The sequence below is a fragment of the Rhinopithecus roxellana genome, chromosome 6 (genome assembly GCF_007565055.1).
Source record: "Rhinopithecus roxellana isolate Shanxi Qingling chromosome 6, ASM756505v1, whole genome shotgun sequence".
NCBI lineage: Eukaryota > Metazoa > Chordata > Mammalia > Primates > Cercopithecidae > Rhinopithecus > Rhinopithecus roxellana.
The window spans coordinates 86,524,107-86,551,335 of record NC_044554.1 but is presented as its reverse complement, the minus strand read 5'-3'; the positions used below and the strand labels follow the sequence as shown (position 1 = coordinate 86,551,335).

The 27,229-nt window shown below is 48.8% G+C and overlaps 1 protein-coding gene across 4 annotated transcripts in view; it reads left to right on the top strand.

Moving 5' to 3' along the window:
* The window catches only part of COBL (cordon-bleu WH2 repeat protein), a 310,164-nt gene extending 288,439 nt beyond the window's left edge, over window positions 1-21,725 (top strand). For all 4 annotated transcript variants that reach the window (XM_010357527.2, XM_010357523.2, XM_010357526.2 and 1 more), the window contains 5 exons: window positions 5,693-5,790; window positions 7,038-8,917; window positions 10,012-10,131; window positions 11,292-11,555; window positions 20,341-21,725. In XM_010357527.2, coding sequence (XP_010355829.2) covers window positions 5,693-5,790; window positions 7,038-8,917; window positions 10,012-10,131; window positions 11,292-11,555; window positions 20,341-20,358 — 2,380 coding nt within the window. In that variant the 3' untranslated portion in view covers window positions 20,359-21,725. The remainder of the gene's footprint in view (window positions 1-5,692; window positions 5,791-7,037; window positions 8,918-10,011; window positions 10,132-11,291; window positions 11,556-20,340) is intronic.
* The last annotated feature ends 5,504 nt before the right edge of the window (window positions 21,726-27,229 follow it).

Sequence of the window (27,229 nt, the reverse complement as noted above, 5' to 3'; positions counted from 1 at the left end):
GACTGTGTGAGAGTGCATAGATTATGTGCAAATAGTATGCCTTCTTTTTTTTTTTTTTTTTTTTTTTTTTTGAGACGGAGTCTCACTCTGTCACCCGGGCTGTAGTGCAGTGGTGTGATCTTGGCTCACTGTATCCTCCCCCTCCTGGGTTCAGGCGATTCTTCTGCCCCAGCTTCCCAAGTAGCTGGGATTACAGGTGCATGCCACCATGCTACTTTTTGTACTTTTAGTAGAGACGGGGTTTCTCCCTGTTGGCCAGACTGGTCTCAAACTCCTGACCTCAAGAGATCTGCCCACCTTGGCCTCCCAAAATGCTGGGATTACAGGCATGAGCCACCACACCGAGCTACTATGCCATTTTATACAAAGGAGTTGAGCATCCACAGAATTTGGTATCAATGGGGGATCCTAGAACCAATGCCCCTTTCCTCAGATACAGAGAGAGGGTTGCATAACAACTTTGTGGCTACGGGATCATTTAGAAACATTTTCTACACTTCAGACCCCTTCTAGAACCCTGAAACTTTGTGACTGCATTTACAAAGGAGTGTTTAAAACATGTGTGAGACCTTGGAGAGCTGCACCGTCCAGTAATGTGTGTGGCTGCTGAGTGCTTGCCAAGTGTCTGATCCAAATTGACATGTGCTGTAAGTATACATCAAAATATACATACAAAATATATTTTGTATGTATACAAATATATACATACAAAATATACAAAATATATACAAATATATATATACAAATATAAATATACAAATATATACAAAATATACAAAATGTATACAAAATATACATACAAAAATATACATCAAATCTGGTACAGAAATAAAATAATTTTATATTAATTATTTGCAGAAATCACTAGAGTATTAAAATTAATTCTACCTATTTCTTTATACATTTTAAATATTATTATAAAAAGATTTTAAATTATACGTGTGGCTTATGTTGTATTGGGCACCATTGTTCCAGGACTCTGAAGCTTTGTTAATACAGGAACATCTACAAATGGAGCGGGAAGGTTAAGCACATATGACTATCATCAACTGCATGTTTTCCCAGGCTTCTTGCCTTTAGTTTATCAAGTAATCATTTTGAAATCACAGGGGTTGGTTTGGTTGTCATTAGCAAATTGGATTGCTACCTAAAAGCAACGTCTTTCTCCTCTTAGACTTGTTTTTATTTCATTAATTCTGCCATTGTACTAAATTGCTTAAGGAAACTCTTCTAGCCTCATCAAAAAGAAAAAGTGACTTCATGTGCAATGAACCCATCTTGTACATTTCAGATTGGTCAGATTCAGCCCATTCTCACTCATAGCAAATGAAAACAACAAATCAAAAAGCGATTTTGGCTCCTGGCACTAACTGAATGTGACTGCCCCTAGTTTTTGTTTTTGCTGGAGGCTGAGGTGTGAATGCAGAGGCTCAGCAAGCCCTGCACACACCCGGCTGGGTGGATCGGTCAGCCTGTCACCCTCCGACCACCCCAAGAGGCTGGGCCCAAGGACGCAGGTCCACTTCCTGGGCAGACTCTGGTTTGAAACTTGCCGGTGCTGAGCTGTATCCCCCATATCGCATGCCACAATAGCCTAAACATTCATGTTCCCTGCAGAGTCCCCACCTCCGTGTAAGAAGATAACTCTGCAATACTTACTCAACACATGCAGCCTGGTATCAAAATGTCTGCCCTGTGTTTGTTTGCATTTTATTTTCTTGGTCTTAAGCCAGAACAAACTGTCAATAAGGAACATGTCTAAAGATTGGGGTATGTGTTGGGGGGAAAGGAAGCCCGGGAAAAAAGCATCTGGGCAGGTTTACTTTAAGCTAACAGAGGCTGGTGTTTCTTGCTGACTGCTAAGTCTTTAGGGACACATACCTAGGGCTCCCCTGCTAAGCCCACACAGAGCTGGCCTCCAAGCCCAGTGACTAAGGGCATAAATCTGGTGATTTTGCAAAGAGAGAGGAATGTTTATAATCCATTAGTACCCCTTTGGAGAGAAGTAGATGGGAGCTAGTAAGGAAGGAAAATACTGCTGTCTCTCCCTCCTGCTTTTTTACACTGGAAAATAAAATCACTACATTGCCATTGGCTCTGGCTTTTGCTAGATAATCCATTCATACATGCTCAGAACGCAGCCGCCCTGTATTGCATCAAGAGAAGAGCAGGCTGCTCCTCTTTCTTCTCTCAGAGATGCCAAGAGCTTGGCAGCCTCAGGAGAAACACCAAACAAGGTCCTTGGCTGCCTGGTGGCCAGACCTTCCCTCACTCCACGGTGCACACAGGCTGAAAGCTCCTAGCTCATGTCCACTCTTTCTTTTCAGGGCAAGCAGGGCCCCAAGGAGCCAGCCCCACACTGAAGTGTCGGGGAGCAAAGCTGGAGCAGAGGTGGGATGCAAGGTACCAGCAGAGCCTGGAACCAAGCAGCAGCATCCAGGGCAACCTCTAGAGTGTCAAGTGAGGCCAGTGGTGGGAGGGAGCTGGACAGGAAAGAACACAGGGATGAAGGACTAGGGCTGAGCACAGGGTCCCCAGACTCCAGAAAGGCAGCTGTAACTGGTGGATAGGGGAGAAACCAGCTGAGAAGCAGCTCCAAGTGCCTGGAACTGGGCTCCTGCTGTTTCTAAAGGGCAGGGAGCCCAGAGCCTGGGAGGAGGAAGGTGTTGAAGGGCTGAGACTGTTCAGACCTTGTGCATCCTCTCTGTTACAGTTTCAGGCTGACAGCCACACACTAGGATTGCTAGGCACTCAGTAACAAAATAAAAGTACTTAACTGTGTGCAGTGTAAGAAGAATGCAAACTCTTTTGCAGGAAAGAATTCTTGTTCACTAAAGGACAAAATTATCCTTTTAAATTTTGCTGGCTAAAAATTTGCTCTATCACTCAAGCTGCTTTGAATTCAACCAAGCACAGTTCTAAAGAAAAAAGGCAAAATATTCATCCTAATTCAACCTTTTCCTTAAGTCACGCTGGTTGGTTTCTTGTCTAGATTTCTATCTCCCCCTTGTCCAAAGGTATTTGCTATTTTTATATTATCACAATGTTTCTATATATGTGTGTGCTGATTTCTTCACATAACATGCAAACATAAGCATGGATCTGTGTTTCTACATAGACTTGATGATCATCATATTTACTGATTTTAATGCCCTTTGAAATGTATATGTAATAATTTAGGTAACTGCCTACTGCTGGACATTCTAGAATTCTAACATGAACATTGTTGTATTTGTATTTTTCCTTCTATTGGGTTTCCTTAAGGCAGATTATTAAAAGAGAGATTAATGGGCCAAAGTTCTTACAAAGATAAAGTGATTTTTGTTTGTGTGTTTTTTGATATATATTTCCACATTGCTTTCCAGTTAAAACCTGTAGCAACAAGTGTGGGTCTCTCAGATTTCATCACATCTTCATCAGTTTGGGGTGGGTTTTTGTTTTGTTTTGTTTTGCTATTTTGCAAAATGGTAGAATCAGTGGAGTTTTTATCTTACATTTTTTTTAATTCTTATTGATAGCATTATGTGATATCATTATGTTCCGTGTCTCATAGTGAGTGACGTGGTCAAGCATACTTTAAAATGAAGGCAAATACTTTGAAGTAAAAGTATGTCTGTAATTTTGTTTGGCTGGGCTTTAAGCATCCTAAACTAAGAGCAAGCATTTAAAAAGTTTTCCATCTTTCCAAGCATTTAAATCTGTTTTCCATTTCAGATTGTTCTTTTATATAGCAATTTCCATTTTTCTCTGCCATATATTTTATTAAAAATTTAAATATATTTAAACCATCACGTTTCATGAAAGAGAAAAGCACAACTTTGGTAAAGTGCATTCAAATAATTAAAATCCGTGGCAAAAGTAATAGGGAAGACAGTCATGCACCTCTTGTGGTCCTTATTAATGGGTCCACATGCACACACATCTCCAACCAGCCCCCTTTGTGTAGCTTGTCAGAGGACATTAGCTGAGACTAATCTGGAAGCCACTTCCTGGCTCCCAAATGGACATAGTCACCAAATAAGAAAGACTCATTTATCAGAATAAAAACTTTGCTACGTGAGGGTTGTGCAAAGCTTATTTCATGCATCATTATCTGGGCCTGATTAGCAATGATGGAAATTGGTCCTCAATGCAATGATGGAAATTGGTCCTCAATTTTTAACAATCAGCGGGAAACAAACCTTCAGCTTTCACTGAAGATAGACAATTGCCATAGACATGTCTCTGTATTTTCTGCACAGTAGGAAAATAGAGGCAAGAGCCCTTGCAAAGACAGTTTTTAAATTGTTTTGGCAGCAGTTGTCTCACAGATGCCATTGTCCCTGTGACGCAAATAAAGCCAGATCCGGCTCTCTGAGCAGACGGGTTGACATCTTCCTGGCTGCCCCGTGCCACAGGGGCCACATTATTATGTGTTGTGGCCCCAGATGCAGCTGGTCGTTCTTGGGCTTTGGGGCAGGAGGCCTGGTTCTGGATGCCAGTGTGACCTGGGCAGCTCTGTAGTCTCTCTGTACCTAGTTTCATCTCTCTACAATAGTGACAGCAACACTACCTACCTGAAAAGCTGTTTGTGAGGGTTATAATAAGATAATTTGTGCAAAAGAGCTGTGTTTGGGGGCTGGCACAAAGGCATGCAGGCAGGCCTCACGCTGCTAGGAGCTTCCTCCTGTTGAGTCTGAGAGGGGACCTTGGGAAGGGGCTTGCAGGGTCAAGGGTGGAGCGGTTATTCCTGTTACTGTTGCTGTGAGGCTTTTTGGCCATCCTCATTGTCTTTATGTCCCAGTTCAAGATCCCAGGGAATACAGCTCTTCAAGTGGCATTATCAAGCCCCCAAGCCCTGCCCCTGCAAGTGGCATTATCAGGCTTCCTGTCACCTACCCAGGGTAGAAATTAAACCAAAGTAAACATAGAGTCTGTAAAAGTCATTTATAGTCCAGGGAGTGAAATTTCTCATTTTCTGAGTATGGCAGGTTGGGCCACTGCTAGGGTGGACACAAATGGAGGCTGAGCTTATGAAGTTGGTGGGACTTCTGGAAACCCTCCTCCATGCAGCCCTCCCCACAGGCCTCCTAACAGCAGGCAGATCCTGCGCCAGAGGTAGGTAGCCTTTATCACTGGGACCTCGAACGATGCTGCACTTAAATGCCCAAGTGCCGAGGAACAGCCAGGCTGTGCAGTGTCAAGGTGAGGTGGACCAGCCCCCAGCCACGTGCACATGCTTGGCCTCCAGATGGCTTCACTCCTTCTTGCCAGGTGCCGGGTGCAGGGAACTTGCTGTAGTGCAAGGCAGAGATGCCAGCAAATCCTGGATCACATGAACCCGTCTTTTGTGCAGTGGAATTAAAACTTTGACTTCAGTCTGCAGAGTGAATGAAAGCTGTGTGTGGTTTGGTTACTTTTAACACTTTGGGGCCACACACACACCATATATCACATGCACACCACATACAAGACATATATTCCACACATGCACACATGGCACCTGCATCCCTCACACACCTGTGCACACGCACGGGGGACACACACACCCATGAACAATCTGCGTCTCCATAGTTCTGAGGACAGCAGCAGTACAGTGAGTATGTGACTGCTTGAATTTGAGTATGAGCTGTTCTATCCTCAGATATTCCTGGAAAGGAGTACATTAAATCAATAGAGAAATGAGTGCTCCTTTCTCTTTGGTCTTCCCCAGAACCGAAAAAGCTGCCACAGCCTCAAATGATGAAGAAGACCTATTAATTACTGGACAGTTCCATAAAACCCTTGCAGAACTTGATGAAGACCTGGAAGGTAAGAACCACCTGATGTACTACTTTGATATTATGCTGCATGAAAGTAGGTGCCAACAGTAACTTCCTCTGAGCATACTTTGATGTATCTATGTGAGGAAACAGCCTTCGAAAGGAATTCCAGGCCAGTTTGGTGAAAGCCTGGATGTGAGACACACACAGTTTTCCAGTAGACTGCTTTTTATCTGGGCTGCCAAGCAGTACCTGGAAACATCCAGACAGCTGCTTACAGTGTGCTCTGAATAATACTAATTCTGCGCATTAAAAAGTATGCTGCACATGTTAAAGAATAAAAAGGGTGGTTTTTTATATAAAAAACATAAACAGATTTCCTCATTAAGACTTCTCTTGATTTGCTAATATATGGCATCTCTCTCAATGAGAAATACTCAGCCTTTTGACACTGCTATTTTATTAATATATTTTGGGGAAATAATACTTGGAAGGCCAAAGCAGATGGCAAATAATTGCAGTAAACAGCTAGGGAATCTTTCAAACAAAGCAGCTATGTTATTTTCTCCAATGCATATGTTGAAAATAAACTAAAAATTAGATATTTATCATGCCTTAAAAAGAGAGAGAAGATAACAGACTGCAAAACTGACAAGTTGTTTTTGTCTGACTCACTTTTCAGTTTCCTGTCCTGAGAATGTATAGTTGACAGAGCTAAAAATCTGAATCAGCCATGGTGTGTCCCACAGGTTCTGACCCCATGACCATTGCATCATTTGGTGCTTGGAAGAGCCATAGTAATTCTGAGATACTCAAGACTTAGTCATCTGCTTCCTTAAGAAGTTAAAGCTAGAGCCCGTGGGCCTCTGGATTCTGTTGTGCTTCTAGTGGACATGAGAAACATGGAGGTCAAAACCCAAAACTCACTTTCATGTTTCTATGTTGAGACAGTTTTTCCAGAGGCTTGGATCTAGAAATCAACTTTTTTTTTTTTTTTTTTTTTTTTTTGAGACGGAGTCTCGCTCTGTTGCCCAGGAGTGAAGGATGTTGGCAGCACGTTGTAACTGAATACCTTGCCTTGAAACATCATGGATCTGCAAACAGCTGTGTTGAGTAATGAAAGTTGAGATTCTGGCCCCAGGCATATTATGTAGATTACAAACCCAAATAATATTTTAAAACATATGTAAATAATGTATTCAAAAGTAACCTCAGGGAAATCAAAGTCATGGCTGCAATTACACTAAGTAATTGGCGTGGGAAACATCTGTGATTTGTGTTTGTCCCTCTTTGCAGAAATGGAAGACAGCTATGAAACCGACACCAGCTCCCTTACCAGCTCCATCCATGGTACATCCAACCACTGCCCACAGGATGCCATGGTCCCTCATGGCGACACAGATGCAATCCCAGTAACATTCATAGGGGAAGTTTCAGATGATCCTGTGGATTCGGGGTTGTTTTCCAATAGAAACAACAATGCTGGGTCTTTCGACTTGGAGGGTGTTACCAGCAGGAGAGCCTCCCTGGCGCCACTTCAGGCTGAGCACAGCCAGCCCCCTGGAAAGGCAAGGGAGGAAGTACCTGCCCTGCACGCCGCTTCCCATGACATGGGAAAAGGAATCCGTGTGGCCTTATCCAACATCTGTAAAGATGGAAATCTAATGGAAATGGTACCTAGGGTGACTTCTTTTGCTTCGAATCTTCACACAGACAACCTAAATGCAAAAGCGAAAGACAAAGTGCATGGCTGTGCTGACGGGGAGAGGACTCAGGCCACAGAGACAGTGAATTCCCAACCAGTGAATGAAAAGGAGGGCAATGATAAAAACGCTGCCCTGGCACCAGCATCATGGCACCAACGAGGCCAAAACCCAGGGAAAAGCTACAGACTGAAGCACGGCCTCACAACATATAAAATCATTCCTCCAAAGTCAGAGATGCGCTGTTACAACAGAGACGTGTCCCTCTCCACTGGCGCCATTAAGATTGACGAGCTGGGGAACTTGGTGAATCCCCACACCGCCGGCATCAGGATCATTTCCCTGTCTTCGTCTGTGCCTGAAGCAGAATCTCAGCCCATTGGGAAAGTCAAAGAGTTCTGGAGGTGCAACTCTGTGGAAAAGCACCTGGGTCGGCCCTTGGAGAACTCTGCCAGGGGACCCTCCTCCCCGCCTGTGCGCACCCAGACACAGCATCCAGAGAGCAGACTCCAAGCAGACCCCAAGCCAATATTGCCCCAGCAGCAGTCTGCCCACCATGAGGGCCTGAACCCCCTCAAGGAGGGGAGAAGCCAGCCCCCCACCATGGGCATGGGTCACGTGAAGGTGCCAGCAACTCACAACACAGAAGTCACATTTCTCAAGCCTCAGAGAAGAACATCCAGCCAGTATGTGGCCTCTGCCATTGCCAAGCGCATAGGACCCCCGAAAGTCCATGCTGACATGGTAAGGCCGCACGGTCATGCCGAGAAGGGTTATGCAGGCAGGGTGCCAGTGCTGGCTGCACCACCTGTAACTGTGAAAGATGACAGGACCTCCAGCCCACACTCAGAGACACAAGGTTGGAAGGACGGTGCCCAGCGGCCCTATGTCACTCCTCCTGACAACCATGGGGAAGACTCAGCAGTGGGAGCCCCTCCTAGCAGGGAGGTCAGCAGCCCATACAGGAAGTTGTATACTCAGGATGGACCTGCTGCTATCCACAGAAGCTCCTGTTTTTCACTGGTTCAGTCTTCCCAGAGGGATGGTGTTTCTGTGGGACAGAGCTGTGGTTTCAGTGGAAAGCAAAGCACAAGTAACCAGGAGGCCAACTCAGCATCTGAACCCAGACACGCACCTGATGGTACAGACCCACCCCCTCCACACATGTCCAATGCCCAGTCCTGCAACAGGGAGCTGGCCAATGGCTCTGTGCATGTCCCAGGCCGCGGCGAGCCTTCCCATCCTCCAGAAGGGTCTGGCACAGAAAGCCACATTCTCCTAGAAAGAGAGGAAAAGCCCAGTATGTTCTCTACAGATGGAAATGAAACAGACAGTATTTGGCCACCCAGTATTTTTGGGCCGAAGAAAAAATTCAAACCTGTAGTCCAGAGACCAGTCCCAAAAGACACATCCCTGCACTCTGCCCTGATGGAAGCCATCCACTCTGCAGGAGGGAAGGACAGGCTACGCAAGGTGAGGATGGCAGCCTCCAGGGCAGGCTGCAGAGAGGTCTTGGGCAGGCCTTCCACACCTGCCCACTTCAGTACACTGGTCTCAGTCTCAGAATAAAGCGGAGAGAGAGAGACGGGATGAGGATAACACTGAGGCTTACCACACAGGTTTCATTTTAACTAGAATTCCCTGCCTCCAGATATTTGTACTGAACTACTAAAGGGACAAAATGGATGGGTGTGAGACTAGTCCACACTGACTTCAGGCCCTTGGCTGCCCTGTGGGAAAGGTAACAGCCGGTGATGTCCATCTACAGGGCCAGAGGAGTGGAGAGGCCAGGGGCAGGACCATCCGTATGCTCATCCTTGAACAATGAAACGGGGGAGAAAGTTCAGGCAGGGCCACTTCTTTCCCATATGCATTTGTAGCAACAGCAAACTGTCATTCTTCAGTAACACAGGAGTAATTTTAGGACACGACTTGCCCACTGTCTAGGCACTTAACATACCACAAGTATTATCTCATTTGCATGCTACACCAATGCTGATAATAAGGAGATATTTCTTCCATTTTGCAGATGAGGAAACTGAGGCACAGTGAGGCCAAGGGGCCTAGTCCAAAGTCAGGCACTAGCTAGTGGGGGCCATGGATTCTCTTCTGGGTCTGCAAGATGTAAACACACACATCAGCTCTGGAACGCTAGGATGGATAACAGGAATGATCTGCCATTCAGAGGCAGTTTGAAACTACCCCAGATGCGCTGAAACTACCCCAGATAGGCAGCCTTTGATTCTTATGTGTGCCTTCTCATAGACAGGGGTGTAAAACTGACCCTATAGGTCTCAGCTGACGTAGGTGGATTTTCTTTCTTTTTTTTTTTCCTGAGACAGAGTCTCACTCTATGGCCCAGGCTGGAGTGCACTGGCACGATCATGGCTCACTGCAACCTCTGCCTCCTGGGTTCAAACAATTCTCCTGCCTCAGCCTCCCAAGTAGATGGGATTACAGGCATGAGCCACCGTGCCTGTCCCATGAGTGGGTTTTCTCATGCGCTGCCTTACAGTTCGCATTTCTCCATGTTCTCAGTGAAATATGTGACACTGTTAATATTTTAGACGGCAGAACACACCGGGGAGGGCAGGCCAGTGAAACTGTCCTACGCGGAGGCAGAGGGCGAGCGATCTGCACTGCTGGCAGCTATCCGCGAGCACAGCGGCACCTGCAGCCTGAGGAAGGTAAGAGGTGAAGGGCCTTCCATGGTGTCAGGAGGTCAAACCCACTCACCCCTTCTCCCCAGGCACCTGGGTGGTGGCTGCAGAAGCTTCTGTTCTTCCGAGTGCATAGTGAACCATCCGTCTTTAGAGTGGCCAAACCAGCCTGCCTGAGACACTGGAGTGGAAACCCTGCTCCAAGAGTGTGGGGCAGCCATGGCAAGGAGCAGTGAGAGCTTCCAGACACTCTCTCAGCCTGTGCTGAAGCACAGTTCCTTCCTATGCCTAGAACGGAGTCACTTGGACAGCTGGCATGGCTTCCAGGCTTCACTAACTGGACAACCAGAACTGGAGCCACTGCACACCCTGAAAAAAGTTGTTGCATGAATATAGCGCTGGTTTTTGCACAACCTCGGGAGCCAATATGGACTTGAGTTTAGGGCAGAATGGTCTCGTCTTAGTTTCCAGGCACAGAAATTGAGGAACAATGCTACTTGTACATCACTCATTAGGTTCTGAGTGCATGTCTTGCCCCCATTAATGGGTTGGATATATGTGTCCAGCCTCTATGTCTATTCTTATATGCCAAGAAGAGTCATGAGGTCAGAGAGTTCTCAGTAAGGCAGGACTGCCAACTTCTGGTCTCTCGGATCAGTTGCTTGGCTGCCGACAGAGCATGGGGGCAGATGTCTCAGCCATGAAGTGGACAAACTTCCTGGGATTATTGCAAAAGAACTGCCTCAGGTCCAAGGGTAAGATAATCAGCCGTGTGCTGCTCTCTCAGAACCTTTGGGGACAGTGTCACTGCCTTAGTCTGTTTGGGCTGCTATACCAGAATCTGACAGACTGGGTGGCTTATAAATGACAAAATTTTATTGCTCACAGTTCTGGAGGCTCAAAGTCTAAGATCAAGGCACCAGCAGATTCAGTATCTTGTGAGGGCCCACGTTCTGGTTCATAGACAGTGCCTTCTCTCTGCGTCCTCATATAGTAGCAGGGGTGAGAGATCTCCCTGGAGCCTTTTTTGTATAAGAGCGCTAATCCTATTCATGAGAGCTCCAACTCATGACCTAGCCACCCCCAATCCTCCTCTCCTCATGCCACTACCTTGGGCGTTGGGATTTCACACCTGAATTTTGGGAGACATTCACTCTATAATAGTCATTTAATCATCTCATTGCCAGGTGGCATCCTCTGCCTCTGAGGAGCTCCGGAGCTTCCGAGACGCCGCACACTCTGCACAGGGCTCAGAAAGTCCTCTGCTAGAAGATCTTGGCCTTCCGCCCCCTCCAGCTGTGCCCCCACCACCTCCTCCACCCTCCCAGGCTCTCTCTGCACCAAGGACGGCCTCCAGGTGCAGCACAGGCACCCCCAGCAACACCGTAGACGCAAGGCAAGCCTTGATGGATGCCATCCGCTCCGGCACAGGGGCTGCGAGACTGAGAAAGGTGATGGCGACTGTGCGTGTACATTTCTGTGGGGCCAGAGGGATGGAGGTGCGGCTCAGATCCAGGGACACACTTGCCTGTGGGCAGGAGCCGTGGGGCGGTCACATGGGAGTGGGGTGGGAGAGAGCCGGCATTGCTGTGTCGCTCACATATACTGACCAGAGTGGCAGGTGAAGGCTCCCGTCCGCGGGTGAGGAAGTCAGCCTCCTGCATGGTAGGTGCCGGCTCCAGTCCTCAGTTCCTTGGTGACGGTGACAAGTGGAATCTAAACCCCACTGTAACCCCAGCGCAGTCCCACCCTAACCCACGGTTTCTACTGGTCCATAGAGAGGATGGAAGGTCATCCATTTGGGGCCCCACAGAGCACACATCACAAATTCATGGCCCTCAGCCTGCATGGAAGCCTCCAGCCTTATTCATTCATTCATTCACTCACTCACTCACTCACTCACTCACTCGTACATGCTTGCATTCCAGCCTAATGTTGGACAGTTATGGAATCTGAAGTCCCTTGGGCAGAGCATGCACTTTCTGGATCTCCCCGGCTTTCTCCCCAGCTTCTCACAGTTTGGTCTTGTGCTGGTCTGCACATTACTGCCCACCTGGCCCCTGCAATAGAATTCCCAGATTAAAGGGCTGCCTGGGCCAGATGGCTTCTGAGACCTGTTTCAATTCTGACGTGATTCAGTAAATGGATTGACCCTCTGTCCCTGCCCATTCCTAGTGAGTGTGAGGAGTTACGCTAATAATTGGGAGGCTGGAGAAAGATTTTACTTTCTGAGTGATTATTTCCAGATCCTAAGCTTACGTTTTCACTTGTATCCAAGGGGTTAGTGCTAAAGATTATCCTCACTTTCTATATAAAGTAGGCCAGGCTCAGAGGAGTGAGTCGCTTGGCTTGGTCACACAGGGCCTGGACTTAGATGTGGATCAGTTTGGGCACAAGCAGTGTTCATCCCCAGGTCACAAGCTATGTGCTCTGTAGAGAGCAGGTAACCCAGGAGACTCTGGGTAAGCCACTCTTACGTAGGACTGCTGGCACCATGGAGAAGAGAGACAGCTGTCCAGATCTCCCACTCAGAAGCCTCAGGGCACTGAGAACAGAGGAGGCCCCACACCCCGCAGGCAGCCCTGCTGTGAAAGGTACTGCCTCGAGGGATGGGTCTCCACGGACACCCAGAGGTCACAACTTTGTTTCCCTGTGCAAGAACAGCCTGAGCACCCACTGATTCAGTGGCTCTCTGAGCTCCCCAGGGGCCGTTTGTGATGGCTCTCGGGTCAGCTCCCCAGAGCTTGTAGTGTGAGGGTGAGGCATTCATAACTGTGTGATGTGGCCCTGAGACCTCAGCCAGCAAGGATGCTAGCCACTCATCACTGAATGCACAGCCCACCCACAGATACTGGGGAGAAAAATCTCCTTACCCAGATGGCAAGGGATGTGGCAAGTTTTATGCCATCTCCTCAGGATGGGGGGCAATTAAAAATTACTTAAGGCTCTTTGGTTTTCTTTATGCTTTTTTATTCCTATGGAATTTATGTGTTGATGAATGTAAGTACTTATGTAAAATGAGAGAAAAGTGAAGAAATTGGGGTGAATGGCTAAATAGGGGTCATAAAAATGAGCACAAATTCTGTTGAAGATGGCTCTTGAGGTGCAGCTCCGAGACATCCTCTCTGCCCCACACACATGACAGCCACCGATTTCAAGGGCTGGTCATTGGTAGGCTCTCTGAAGGAGTCTGAAGCCGTGCGGCTGGGATCAGCTGTCACTCTACTGATCCCAGGGTACGTTTCTGAGCTACTAAAACTGTTTCTCAATGTAAGTCCATAGGACATCTGCATCTTGAATCATATTTTTCAGCCTACAAATCTGCAATTTTCCAATGCTTTCCAAGTGACTTTACATTAAGGTTGGAGACAATTGTCTATCTCATTTGAGCCTTTCATGCATTTTGAATTGCACCGACTAGGATCCCGTGAAGGCCATGACCGCACACTGTACTTACTGCTTTATAAAACTCATCTCAGTGACTGGTTTCTGCATCTTTTTCTTTTACCCTATCCATCTTGTGCAGAGTCATGAAGGGCCTGGGGCCCTGAGAAGCTGAAAGCTGGTCCAAGGTCCACAGACAGCAAGTGGAGGAGATAAATTTAACACTAGGACTTTTGGCTTCTGAGAATGCGTTCTTCTGCCTTCCAGAAAGGAAAAAAAAAATAAGTTTGGGACTAGCCCAAAAGAACAGAGGAAGCTGTGCTGTGAGACAGAAAACGAGGAGAAATGCACAGGCCACAGAGAGAGAGAGGCCAGGCCTGGACGAGGCCGTGGGCGTTGGTGCCGCGCGAGGCCCGGGCATGCTTGGAGGGAAAGGTCACCGCAGCCATAAAGGGCTGGCCAGGGCGGGAGCCGGGCTTGTGCTTCTCGCACAGTCTCAGCCATCTGCCAGCTGCTTCAAAGGGCATTCAAAAGTCCAGGTTTTGATTGTTTCTTGGATTAGTCTGAGTCGTGTGGTCTGCCTTATCCACCCTGGAAAGTTCTAGGCAATTAATATTTATGTGGCATTTCTGAGGTTTTGATGCCCCGCGCCATTTACAAGATGCTCCCGGGCTGAAAGCTGGGCCCTGAGTTCCTCGGCGGAGTCCTGCGCTGGAAACCACGTTCCCCTCAGTCTCATTATTACTGCCATGCCCGGTGATCCCAGAGCCTTCCTGCACTTGACTCTTTATCACAGAACCACAAAAAAATCTGCTGAAGAAGCCTGCCCTAGGAGGACAGGAACTGGGTGATCGACCTGCCCTCCTGACCTCTGTTCAGCATTCATCAGTGAGACTCAGGTGCAGGGGGCCAAGGTGGCCTCACCTGGACCAGCGATTCATTCTCTTGAAGGCATTAACCAACTGCATTTCCTAGCAGTTTGCCCTGTCTGCTCATTTGTGTTGAGAGTAGACCTGTGGTCATGGGAAACATTTGCAATTCGGGAAATGAATTACAATTTTTTTAACAAGCCTGGTTAGATGACACTTTTCTGCTATGCATGGATCCTGGAGGTTATATTGTCTTTGTAGTAAATGCACTTTGGTGTATGTCATGGCATGCGAACATCACATTATATGGACTTTGCCTCTTATGATTTAGTTTTATTTCACCTTTTGGACTTTTAAAGCTATGCTGGTTGGGCATAGTGGCTCACACCTGTAATCCCAGCACTTTGGGAGGCTGAGGCAAGAGAATTGCTTGAAGCTAGGAGTTTGAGACTAGTCTGGGCAACATAACAAGACCCGCATCTCTCCAAAATATAGAAATGAGCCAGGTGTGGTGGCATGGGCCTGTAGTTCCAGCTCCTTGGGAGGTGAAGGTATGAGGATTGTTTGAGCTCAGGAGTTCAAGGCTATAGTGAGCTATGATCATACCACTGAACTTGCATCAGCCTGGGTGACAGAGCAAGATCCTTTTCTTTAAAAAATAATAAATGAGGCCGGGCGCGGTGGCTCAAGCCTGTAATCCCAGCACTTTGGGAGGCCGAGACGGGCGGATCACGAGGTCAGGAGATCGAGACCATCCTGGCTAACACAGTGAAACCCCGTCTCTACTAAAAAAAAAAATACAAAAAAACTAGCCGGGCGAGGTGGCGGGCGCCTGTAGTCCCAGCTACTCCGGAGGCTGAGGCAGGAGAATGGCGTGAACCCGGGAGGCGGAGCTTGCAGTGAGCTGAGATCGGGCCACTGCACTCCAGCCCGGGCGGCAGAGCAAGACTCCGTCTCAAAAAAAAAAAATAAATAAATAATAATAATAATAATAATAATAAATGAAATTTTTTTAAAAAAGAAAAATGTTAAAAGCTATGCTAACCTTGAGGAAAATACAGTAAATTCAGGGGCTCCCGCTGTGTGCAGTGTTCATCGGTTCTCCATAGGTTCTCAGTAGATGTAGAGTTTCCTGGGTCTTCTGGGTGTTCAGCGAGGGCTCCAGAACAGCATTGCTGGGAGCATATCCTGGAATGGAGGGGTGTCCCTGGCTTTGCCAGCACTGCAGTGCATGAATCTGCAGGCTCTCCTCCTCCCCATAGCAGTGCAGCCTCCTCCTTTTAATGAGGGTGCCCAGCTATGCTGGGAAGGTATTCTGGGACAGTCGCAGGCAAACTGGGTGATTGGTCACCCAACCTGTAATACACAAGGTTCACATTGGGAGTAATGCTGCCCATGATCAAATACAAAAGGGTAAATTTGATGTAGGAGGAATAATTACCTTAACAGTGACTTTGCCATTTTTCAAGGCAATTGAAATTACACTTGCCTTCATGGTGTGAATCCAATAATGTCTCTGCCTCTGTATTTGTGGCTGCCAGAGAAACTTCCAGCTGTGTTTCTCCTCCAGCTCCAAATAAGAGCATTTGCAGCTCGGCTGCATGTGTACCCACTTCCTCGGTGGAACACCCACTCCTCCTGAAGGCAGTGTTCAGATCTGCCCCTACCCCACCCCACACTCAGTACTTGCTTCCACTCAGCCCTGCGTTCAAATTAAAGGCAAAGCTGTATGCGTCTGACTGTCTTTGTCGATCTGTTTTAAATGCATTATTTCAGAAGGCCTGGAATGTACAACAAGTACCCTCCTAATCCATGTGTATATTTAAAACATTCATGTCTAGTGCTTCATTCCACAAGCATTTCCGGAGAACCTACCAGGGTCCGGGCACTGTCGGAGCTGCTTGTGATAGACGAAAGAAGCATCATCTGTGCCCTCAGGAGCTCTCAGCCAGAGGAAGGGGGCGGGGGTGCGGAGTCTTTTATTGACCTTAGAAACTTTTCAAAAGAAGCTGGGACAGGCTAATCCCGATGACCTGTGGATCTTTCCTCCCAGGAGGGCAGCAGGGCAAGCATCTACCCCAACACCTTCCTGGAAGTCAAGGTCATAGCTCCCCTTTGACAGGTGCGAAAATGGGGCACAGACATCATAAGTGACTTCTCCCAGCCCTTCCGTAGATCCTGCTGCTGCTGGGCCCAGACACCTTATCAGCTCCTGGCTGCTTTGGGAAACATCCCACTGAACTGAGTTCCAGTCTCTTGTCTGGGCCCTCAGGTGCCTGTTTTCCCATGGCAGGAATTAATTGACGCAGGCCACACGCGTCATGACACTTGGCCTTGACCATAGACCTTGTGAGAAATGATTAGACATGTAAAAGTAACAGGAGGCCCCAAACCAGGAAAGAGAAAAAACACAGCAACTCTCCTTTCATCTAAGCCCCAGGTCCTCACATGTGCATTGGAGAACTCCAACTTGCTGTGACTAGGGAATAGCAGTTTCTATCAGTAGGTGAATGTGACTCAAAGTACAGTTGCATCACCCCTGGGTTTGGTTGCTCCTAATGTAAACCTGTGGTATGCTTTGGTTAATGTGAAATTGTCCTGAGACCCAGGGGTCAGTTCTGTCTTTGCAGACTCTTTGCATGTGACTGTTCTGCTTGTTGCAGCTCTACTGAGTCAGCTGCCTCTTCTGCAAGTAGAATGGGGAGGAACATGTTGGGAGAAGCACACCTACCGCAGTGACCACCCTCAGGGCCAGCAAATGCTGTTCTCTTCTCCTCCAGAGCTGTTCCCCACATTTGACCAGCTCATTCCTGACTTATCCCTTTGTTCCTTGATTAATCTCACATCTTCAGAAGGAAAGCCTCCCTCAGTCTAGATTAGGTTCCCAATAGAGCATCCCATAATTTTTCCTTCATAATGCAAACCACAGCTCTAATTTCTCTAGCAATTGGTGTGGCTTTTGTTGCGTGCTTGCCTCTCCTTCCACATCATGAGTTCCATGAGTCTTGCCCGTCATATCACGTGATGGAAGGGCAGACACGCTCCCTGGTGCCTCCTTGATAAGGACACCAATCCCTTCATGAGGTTCAACCCCCATGACCTCATCAGATTCCAGAGTCCCACCTCCTAATACCACCATCTTGGAGGTTAGGATTTCAGCACGGAAATTTGGGAGCACACAAGCATTCAGACTGTAACACTCCCCCTATTAATAAGTGGGGCCCTCAGGAAGCATCTGGCTAAGTGGAGCACTGTGTTTGTACAAGTAGATCAGAGGTGTCTAATCTTTTGGCTTCCCTAGGCCACACTGGAAGACAAATTGTGTTGTACAACATATAAAGTATACTAACGATAGCTGATGAGCTTTAAAAAAATTACAAAACAAATCATATATATATATATATGTAGTTTTTGAGGTGGAGTTTCTCTCTTGTTGCCCAGGCTGGAGTGCAGTGGCGCGATCTCAGCTCACCGCAACCTCCACCTCCCGGGTTCAAGCTATTCTCCTGCCTTAGCCTTCCGAGTAGCTGGGATCACAGGCATGAGCCACCACGCCCAGCTAATTTTTTATTTTTAGTAGGGATGGGGTTTCTCCATGTTGGTCAGGCTGGTTTCGAACTCCCAGCCTCAGGTGATCCGCCCACCTTGGCCTCCCAAAGTGCTGGGATTTCAGGTGTGAGCCACTGTGCCCGCCCTCATAATGTTTTAAGAAAGTTGATGAATTTGTGTTGGGATACATTTAAAGTGGTCCCAGGCCAAGGGTTGGACAGGCTTGAAGTAGATGTTAAATCCCTGCCATGGGAGTTCAGGAAGAGGGCCCGAGGGAACCTAGAGAAGAGAGGGATATGGAGGAGCATCGGGAAAAGGGCAAGTGTGCCCAGTGTCAGACAGACCCGAGTTGTGTCGACCCTCCCAGTTCTTCTGGGCCTTGGAGTTTCACTTTCTCATCTGTAAGATTGATGCAAGGGAGGTGTGAGAGAGCATGCACAGGGCAAGGTCTGCATCACCACCACCATCATCATCACCATCACCACCACTATCACTAGCACCACTGCCACCACCATCATCACCATCACTGGCATCACCACCACGATTACCACCATCACCACCAGAATTACCACCATCATCACTGCCACCACCACGATTACCATCACCACCATGATTACCACCACCATCACCACTGCCGCCGCCACCACCATCACCACCATGATTACCATCACCACCATCATCACCACCATTACCAGCACAATCACCACCATCACCACCACCACCACCATTACCACCATCACCACTGCCACCACCACTACCACTACAATTACCATCACCACCATCATCACCACCATCACCAGCACAATTACCACCATCACCACTGCCACCACCACCATCACCACCACGATTACCATCGCCACCATCACCAGCAATTACCACCATCACCACCGCCACCACCACCACCACCACAATTACCATCACCACTGCCACCACCACCATCACCACCACGATTACCGTCACCACCATCATCACCGCCATCACCACGAGTACCATCACCACTGCCACCACCACCACCACCACCACGATTACCATCACCACCATCATCACCACCGCCACCACCACCATCACGATTACCACCATCACCACTGCCACCACCACCGTCACCACCACGATTACCATCACCATCATCACCACCATCACCAGCACAATTACCACCATCACCACCACCACCACCACCACAATTACCATCACCACCATCACCAACACAATTACTACCATCATCACTGCCACCACCACCACCACGAGTACTATCACCACTGCCACCACCACCACAATTACCATCACCACCATCACCAGCACAATTACCACCATGATCACTGCCACCACCATCACTACCACCACCACTACCATGATTACCACCAACATCACCACTGCCACCGCCACCACCACCACCGTAATTACCATCACCACCATCATCACCATCACCAGCACAATTACCACCATCATCACTGCCACCACCACCACTATCACCACCACCACAATTACCACCACCATCACCACTGCCATCACTACCACCACCACGATTACCACCACCATCACCACGATTACCACCACCATCACCACTGCCACCACCACCACCACCACCACCACCACGATTACCACCACCATCACCACTGCCACCACCACCACCACGATTACCATCACCACCACGATTACTACCACCATCACTGCCACCACCACCACAATTACCATCACCACCACGATTACCACCACTGCCACCACCACCACCACCATCACGATTACCATCACCACCACGATTACCACCACCATCACCACTGCCACCACCACCATCACCACCACAGTTACCACCATCACTGCCACCACCACCACCATCACCACCACCACCACCACAATTACCACCATCACCACATGGAAAGTACCTAGAATACTTCCTGTGTGCTTGCCATGTGCCAGACGCCATTTCAAGCGTGACACAAGTCCACTGATTAAAACATCAGCTTAACCAAACAAGCAATTTATTATTGTCATTATTATGGGTATGTCTCCAATATAAAGATGAAGAAACTGAAGTTACAGAGGGTAACTCGCCCCACATCAAATGTTAGTCACAATCTTCTCAGGCCCACCTGAGCAGAGGGCAAGTCTTCAGACACACACCCACACAACCCAAGAGGCAGTGTCCTCTGTCTGGACCAGAACCCCAGGGCCCACCTCCCAGTTCCCTTGACCTTGGGCCTCTGCATCCTGCTAGTCATCCTTCCCTGGCAGCCTTTACGAGGAAGCTGGAGCATGAGAAGGTCTATGAGGACAGCCCTGATCACAGCCTCCTTTCTGGAGGTCAGAGGAACTGGGAGGGGGGTTCCAGGAGTACTGTTGCAGGAGTAGCTGTGCACAGAGCTCTCTAGCACTGGAAGATCTGCATCCTGGGCTTATTGACAGATACCAAATAACTGTGAATCTCTCTTCCCTGCAGGTGCCCTTGCTCGTGTGAATGAACAGAGGCCAGAGAATTGCAGAAACCCACCTGTAAGATGCCCACAGGCATCACTCAAGGAGTCTGCATAGCCAGGAACATCAAGTTTTGGTGTTACTTTCTTGTCTACAGGCCAAAATGTGCACAGTTGATTTTCGGTGTGTTCCTGTATAACAGCTCGAAAGGAAAGGAGAAGATGCTGCGTTGCTGCGCAGCTCATGTGCCAAGGAAATGTGTTTTGCCTCTGAATATCTTAAGTTGCTAATAAATGATTCTTGTTGGCAGGTTAATGGGACTATAAATGCTGGAGCCCAGCACTCACACTTAATTATATTTATGGGCAAAGTGAAAAGAATCATGCCTTAGACTGATTTTGGACCTTTGAGACTTTTACCACATGCAGATGGATGAAACCACTTACTGATTTAAGATCTTTTGAATTTTAGAAAAAAAATATGAATCAGTTGGAACAATCTGAATGTGATATGCTCCGTGATGCTGTGTGTGTATGTTTTGGTAGTAAGGAAAAAAAGAAAACATTGGGAGGCTTTTCAAAGGTAGCTTTGATAGGTAGTAAAACTACTGGATTCTTCTTCCTCAAATATTTGGGGCTAACACTTCACAGAGGGTCATAGTCCATGATCTGACCAACTGAGCTTCTTAAAATCAACTATTACCACCCAGAAAACAATCCTACGTGATCATGTGGCCAGGGCATGCCTGAGTCCTCCAAGGGTGGCGGGTGGCTGAGGTCACAACACCACTGGAGTGGATGGGAAGTGCCCCACATGGACATCTGTTCCCCAGGCTATGAAGTGATATAGGCCTCCTCCATGGTGTCTGTGTACAGAGCCTGGTAACTTCTCTAGGAGCCTTCTGGAATCCTGCAGAGGGTCAAGGAGCAGGGATGTTGGATGCCCGCCTATCACAGAGTTCAGATCAAAGTTGCGCTGAGAGCGTCACAATTTTGGTTCAGACTTGACACATTTGCCAACAGCTCGTTGGCTCCCTTTGTATGATATCGTGGTCTTCTCCTAGCACATGGTGCCCAGTCACCAATATTTGTAATGAGGTTTAACTACAGCAGTAGTTTTTCATATCTATATCTCTAAAACATTTTGTTATATTGAAAAAAACAGTAGTAGAAATCAAGATGTGTTGATGAAATAAAATCTGTGTCTGAGTGAGAAAACAAGTATGGTGAGGTCACTTGAATGTCTCACAGCGATCTCAGATCTGGGCCTCAGGTAGAATGGAAGCTGTTTTGCATTCACTGATGAACGTTGCTAAACTCTTGGTGAGGCACGAGCTGCCAGCCAATTGCTCTTCATCACAGCTGTCTACTACTTGTCTTTTAGTGCCACAAATAAAAGGAAAGCAAATCTCAGCTGTTGTGTGAATTTCATACTACAGTTGGTTTGGATACCCCTCTTCCAGAATGGGAAGGACGGATTCATTTATTCAACCAACAATGTTTCTGGCTCCCTCCTGCACTCCTCCATTCCCTGGGTTACAGTGCAGCTGACAAACAGGCAAAAATCCCCACACTTGTGAGATTCATGTTATGTTACTATAAAGGAGACAGATCATAGATGTGATATAAGTAAGCAAAATGTTGAATATAGTTAGATGCTGATAAGTGTAAAGAAGAAAAACCATCAGGAAAGGGGGATGAAGGAGACAGGGTGATGAAGAAAGGCCCAGTGAGAAGGTAACCATTGAGTAAAAACCTGAAGGAAGTGAGGGAGCAAACTCCAGATGGACACATGACTGGCAGCGAGAAGAGTGAGTGCAAAGGCCCAGGGGCAGGACACTGCCTGGTTGTTAGGGGCACAAGGAGGCCACTGTCAGGAATGGGAGGTCAAGCAGAAACAGTGTTGCTGGCCTCTGCCCCTGGTCTTCACATATTACATGGTGTCCCCCTTCTCAGAGCAGCCCTGCTCCCCGGCCAGACCAAGGGGGCAGCAGACAGAAGGGGCCCAGAGGTGGGCCTCGGAAGGGACAGGAGGACACCCACCTCCCTAGTTCATTTTCCTTGGAAGGGGAGGGGTCCCTTTAGGCTAAATCTACTTTTGAAATTGTGTTGCCCTCTGCATCTCAAGCAGCACAGAAGCCTGAGTTTTGAAGTGTGGAATACGGAATAATGACAGCCTCTGGCCTTACTTTGGTCTTTTTGCAGAGTGTTTCATGATTATTCTTGGTTCATCTTCTCAGTGAACCCAGGTGGTATGAAGGCAACGTCTTCCAGATGAGCACACTGAAGGCCCAGATGACTGAGTACCTCAGTCATGTTCTTAGTGTTGAAACATGCTTCTGCAACTCTGGATTGCCTAGAGTTAAGTCTAAACCACTCACCTACAGGACTCTTAGTGCCTAGATCCACACTGCCCACATACACAAACACTGCCCACATCCCACGTCCCTGGCCTTGACATCCGCCCCCATGTCCTGTATCAACATCAAGCCACCAACAAGTTCCTGAATGCACCCAGGAGCTCCTGTGTGCCTCCCTCGCATTAACCTGTCAGAGATGCCAGTACCACCGCTGCGCACTCACATAGACTGGAGGGGCCAACCCTGTCCTTGAGATGCAGCCCTCTGTGTATCTCCGCCACAGTCAAGGTCAAGTCCTCCTCAGTGCTCCCTCTGTGCCCACATCTGCCTCTGTTCCCTCTGCCTGACCCCCACGTCACCTTCCCCTCTGGGGCTCACACCTGCCTATCTGATTATAGCCAGGAGATGGGGCAACATGCAGCTCTGAATGAACTTTCCAGGCCAAGATCCCAGGAAAAGGCCTGGTCACATTGGTTATCCCAGCATATTATTACTGGCATTCTCTCTCCTTCCCAAAATGTCCCAGTTTAGGTCATAAATCCTATGGTATTTTTACTGTCTGGCTCAGGTGAGGTATTCAGTAAGTGTTTAAGGAAAGAGTGAATATCCAAGGGGAAGCAGCAGGCAGAATCTGGCCTGGTCCGGACTTCACATTGTCTCCCTGCCTCTATATTACACATTACACCCAGAAGGGAGCCCATGTGGGTCCTTCCAGGCCTCCCGCCAGGCTGTGGAGAACCTCTCCAATGGGTCTAGCTTCTGAACCTGCTGATTGTCCTGAGGCAGGACCTGGATCATGCCTCCTGCCCTGGTCTAGGCAGGGTAGGTGCATGTGCAGTCTGCCTGAGAATCCCACACTGCCTCTTGGACACTGGTGCTGTAACGTCCTGCTCTGGGCATCTGTGCGTCGCCTCAGACTGTCCTTTCTGTGCTGACAGTCCCCACACTTAGCCCTGGGCAACCTTTCACTGAAGCTCCTCATCTCAAATTTTAGTTACCTACAAAATCTCTCCCTCGCATGCCTGGCCAACTCACAGTGCCTTGCCTGAGCAGCTGTCGCACACTGCCCCACTGCCGGCTCCAGCAGGGACGACCTTGCCCTGTGGTCATCCAGTCAGGAGGACAGAGGAAGCAGCTCCCCCATCTCCACAGGCATCTCCTGCAGTCATCAGTTGTCTGCTTTCACTCCATGGCCTCTCTGGTCACTGTCCTAACAGTGTGGGGCCTCTGACCTGTTCCCCTCTTCCTTACATTGATCTCAGAGCTAACCAAGCGCTGGAGCCTTCCCAGACCCGAGCTCACTGAGGGCAGCTCACTGTGTTCAGGTGGGCAGTGGGGGAGCGATAGGGAACCCAGCGCTGAGCCATGAGGCAAGTTGACCTTTATCATCCTGACTTCAGCATCAGATTTCTCAACTGGTTTGGAACTTAAAAGGAACACAAGTGTCATCACATCCGTTAACAAAGGAGAAAGAAAAAACGTGCAAAGAGAAGGCCAATACGACCGCCGAACCCAAAGCCCAGCAGGGCCGTCCTCCCAGCCCACACGTCCACGACTCTGTTCACAAACCCTTCTTATCTCGACCCTGTGGGTGACGAGGGGAGGAGGCAGAGTGAGTACATGACGCTGAGTCGGCCCTGGGCAGGTCCCCCGGCAGCTCTCACTCACTCCTTTCGGGAGCCTTTCGGCACACAGCGACATCACCAGAGTGCAGTTCTGAAATCTGACCAATCAGGAAGCTTCCTCCGGGATGGCGGCGCGGGGAGAGCAAGGAGAGGGAGGGAAGAGGGACATGCAGGAAGGCTGCCTTTCCCTGCTTCACTCCCCACATCTTCCTGACTCCTGTGCTGTGTAAGGGAGCTTTTCAGGACCCAAACACCTCCGCGGATTGGGTTGCAGCCGTGGTTGCTCCTGGTCTGATGCACTGTGTCCGGATGTGGCACCTGGGCACAGGTGTGCCTGCTCCTGTGGACTCGATTCAGAGCTACTGACTGATCCCAGCTTTCGCCCTAGACCAAGGGGCTTTATTGGAGTAGAGTTCTATGCATGCTTTTCTTACTCTTAAGAATTTTATTTTTTCCTATCACAAAGAACCATACTGTCACTGGGGAGGGGACTGGACTGGCTTCTGGGAGGCAGGAGGGAGGGCTGGGAAGATCCAGGCAGAGGACAGCGATACCGGATTTGGACAGCGGCTATCTAGGAAACGAGGGAAAGCTGAGCCCTGTCTGAGCATGGCAGGGTGTGGTGTTCACTTGATTGATTGGGAAGGAAGGGGAGGGAGCCAATGGGAGGTTTCCAGCAGCCTGAGGCACCAGGCTGTACTGCTGGCCCTGACGGGCATGGAGGCTGGGGCTGCAGTTGTCTTTGGTGTGCTGGTCTCAGGCAGATCCTCCCCAGCTCCCAGAGGCACCTCCCAAGGGGCTGAACATCAAGCATAGCAAAGTCTCTCTCTGCCACCCATCTCCTAACAGGTGCCATGGAACTCTCCATGGGGCATCTATGGCACCAGGTCTTACAAATGGGACCAACATCACTACCCCCTTCTCTGTAGTCCAGTGCCAGGAGGCAGGCACTGGGCCCTGGCCTGATGGTGATGCCAGGAGCCAGCAGATCCAAATAAGAGATGTGGACCTATTGGGGATGTCCCAGTAGGAGGCCACCAGCAGCCTTGGGGTAAAGTGCTTCAGGCACTGAAGCAGCCTTGCCTTTCTGTTGTCACCAAAGGTCTCCTTCCTTTCCTTTCTTCCTTTCTCTTCCTGTCTTCTTTCTGCTCCCTCCTTTGCTTCCTCTCTTTCCCTTCTTTCCCTTCCCTTCTTTGCTTCTGTTCCCCCTCCCATCCTTACTTCCTCCCTTCCTTCCCTCCTTCCTTCCTTTTGTTTTTTCTTCCAACCAACACTGAGAGAGCTTCTCTAAGCCAGACTGATGCTAGGAATAAATTACAAATTAATTTAGTCCCTGCCTTCCAATAAGCCCACTAGTAGAGGGGCCACATGGCCTTGGCCAATCACCATGAGTGAGTCTGGTGTCCCAAGGGAGGGGAAACACAGGGGAGAGACAGGGAATTCTTCCAGAGGAGAGGCTGGGCAGAAGCTCTGAGCTGACGAGCATGGAACAGTCCAGTCATTGTCAGCAGGGTGAAAGAGCAGCGGCAGCCAGCCAGGCAGAGGAGCAACACCTGAAAATGTCCAGAGGCCAAGAACACACACTAGGGCCTCGCAGGGGTATGCTCCTGGGGGAAAGCAGGGTGATTCCATGCCATGTTATTTCCACCACTGAGATAGGCCCAGGATGGATATTGTTGCCTGCAAATCCAGAAGTTTCACTGAAGAAGCAAATGTGTTAAAAGCTGAGGAGTCAAGAAGTGATGAACTTGGCTCCTGCTCATGAGTGGTTAGGCCAAGTGCCCAACTGGGGCTCCGGTTAAGTAAGAACAGGGGCAGTAGCTCCTGCAGAGCTGACTGGAGCCCACTCTCATTCCTAATGGAAAAAGCCATGTGTTACAGTGGTTGGACTCAATTTCCAGACCCTTCATATAGATGCAGAGACCTTGAGGAGCATAAGCAAGGTAGAAAGGTGAACTTCTCAGCCCGTTGCTGTCCATGCATTGCTGTCCCACCCGTGTCCTCAGCAAGGGCTCTCTAGATCTCCTGAGGACAGGGTCGGTGGTTTCTGCCCAAGCCCCCCTGCCTCACACACAGACCCCCTCCTTCCTCCCCTGGTGTCTGGGAGCTCCACACTGCAGACTGTGTAGTGGGTCAGCCCTGATGAAGAGACCTGCTCAGGAAAGCAAAGGGCCAGCAAGACATGCGGTGAGTTGGTGGTAAGACTGTGGCTCCAGCTGGTGTCCCTTCACTCAACTTGAAAAACATCAAGCTATGTGTGTTTCCCCAGACATACCATGTGGACTCTTCCATGCTTAGCTTTAGAACTCCTATTCATCCTCCAAAGCCCAGCCACCTCCCATGGGAGACCCAGCATCCTTATGCCACTGCCCTATGGAAGGTGGCACCTCAGGTTGCTATGGCCACTGCACACTAGAATCCACGGGCTTCTGTGACTGGGCACTCTGGGGCCAGGTCTCACTCACGTGGGGCCTTTAGGCCTAGGAACACAGTGCTAGCGCTATATGTGTTGTATGAAGGGAACTGAGCAGCCTACAACAAGATCTGATGCAGATTCTGATGGAGCAGAGGGCAGATGGTTCCAGACCATGGAGCGTGGCATGATGTGATTGGAGGAGAGGGCGGATGCACAGCAACAGACTAGGCGAGGGGCAGAGAGAAGATGGCCTTGGGCTGTCAGAACTCAGCAGAAGGACCAAAATGCCAAGGACCAACTGCCAGCGTTCCAGGAGGCTGAGAAGGGTTCAAAGATGATGTACGAGATGGGCTCCAAGTCAAGCATCCCGACTCCAGTCCTGTCCTAAAGCCTCTGATGGGCTTGGGAAGTCAAGGCTCCTTCCTCCCATCTGACAGCATCATTACTAGGAAAGGACAGGACTGATTTCTCTATCTTCCTGCCCTACACCCATTTCCTAATCTGCAGCTGGACC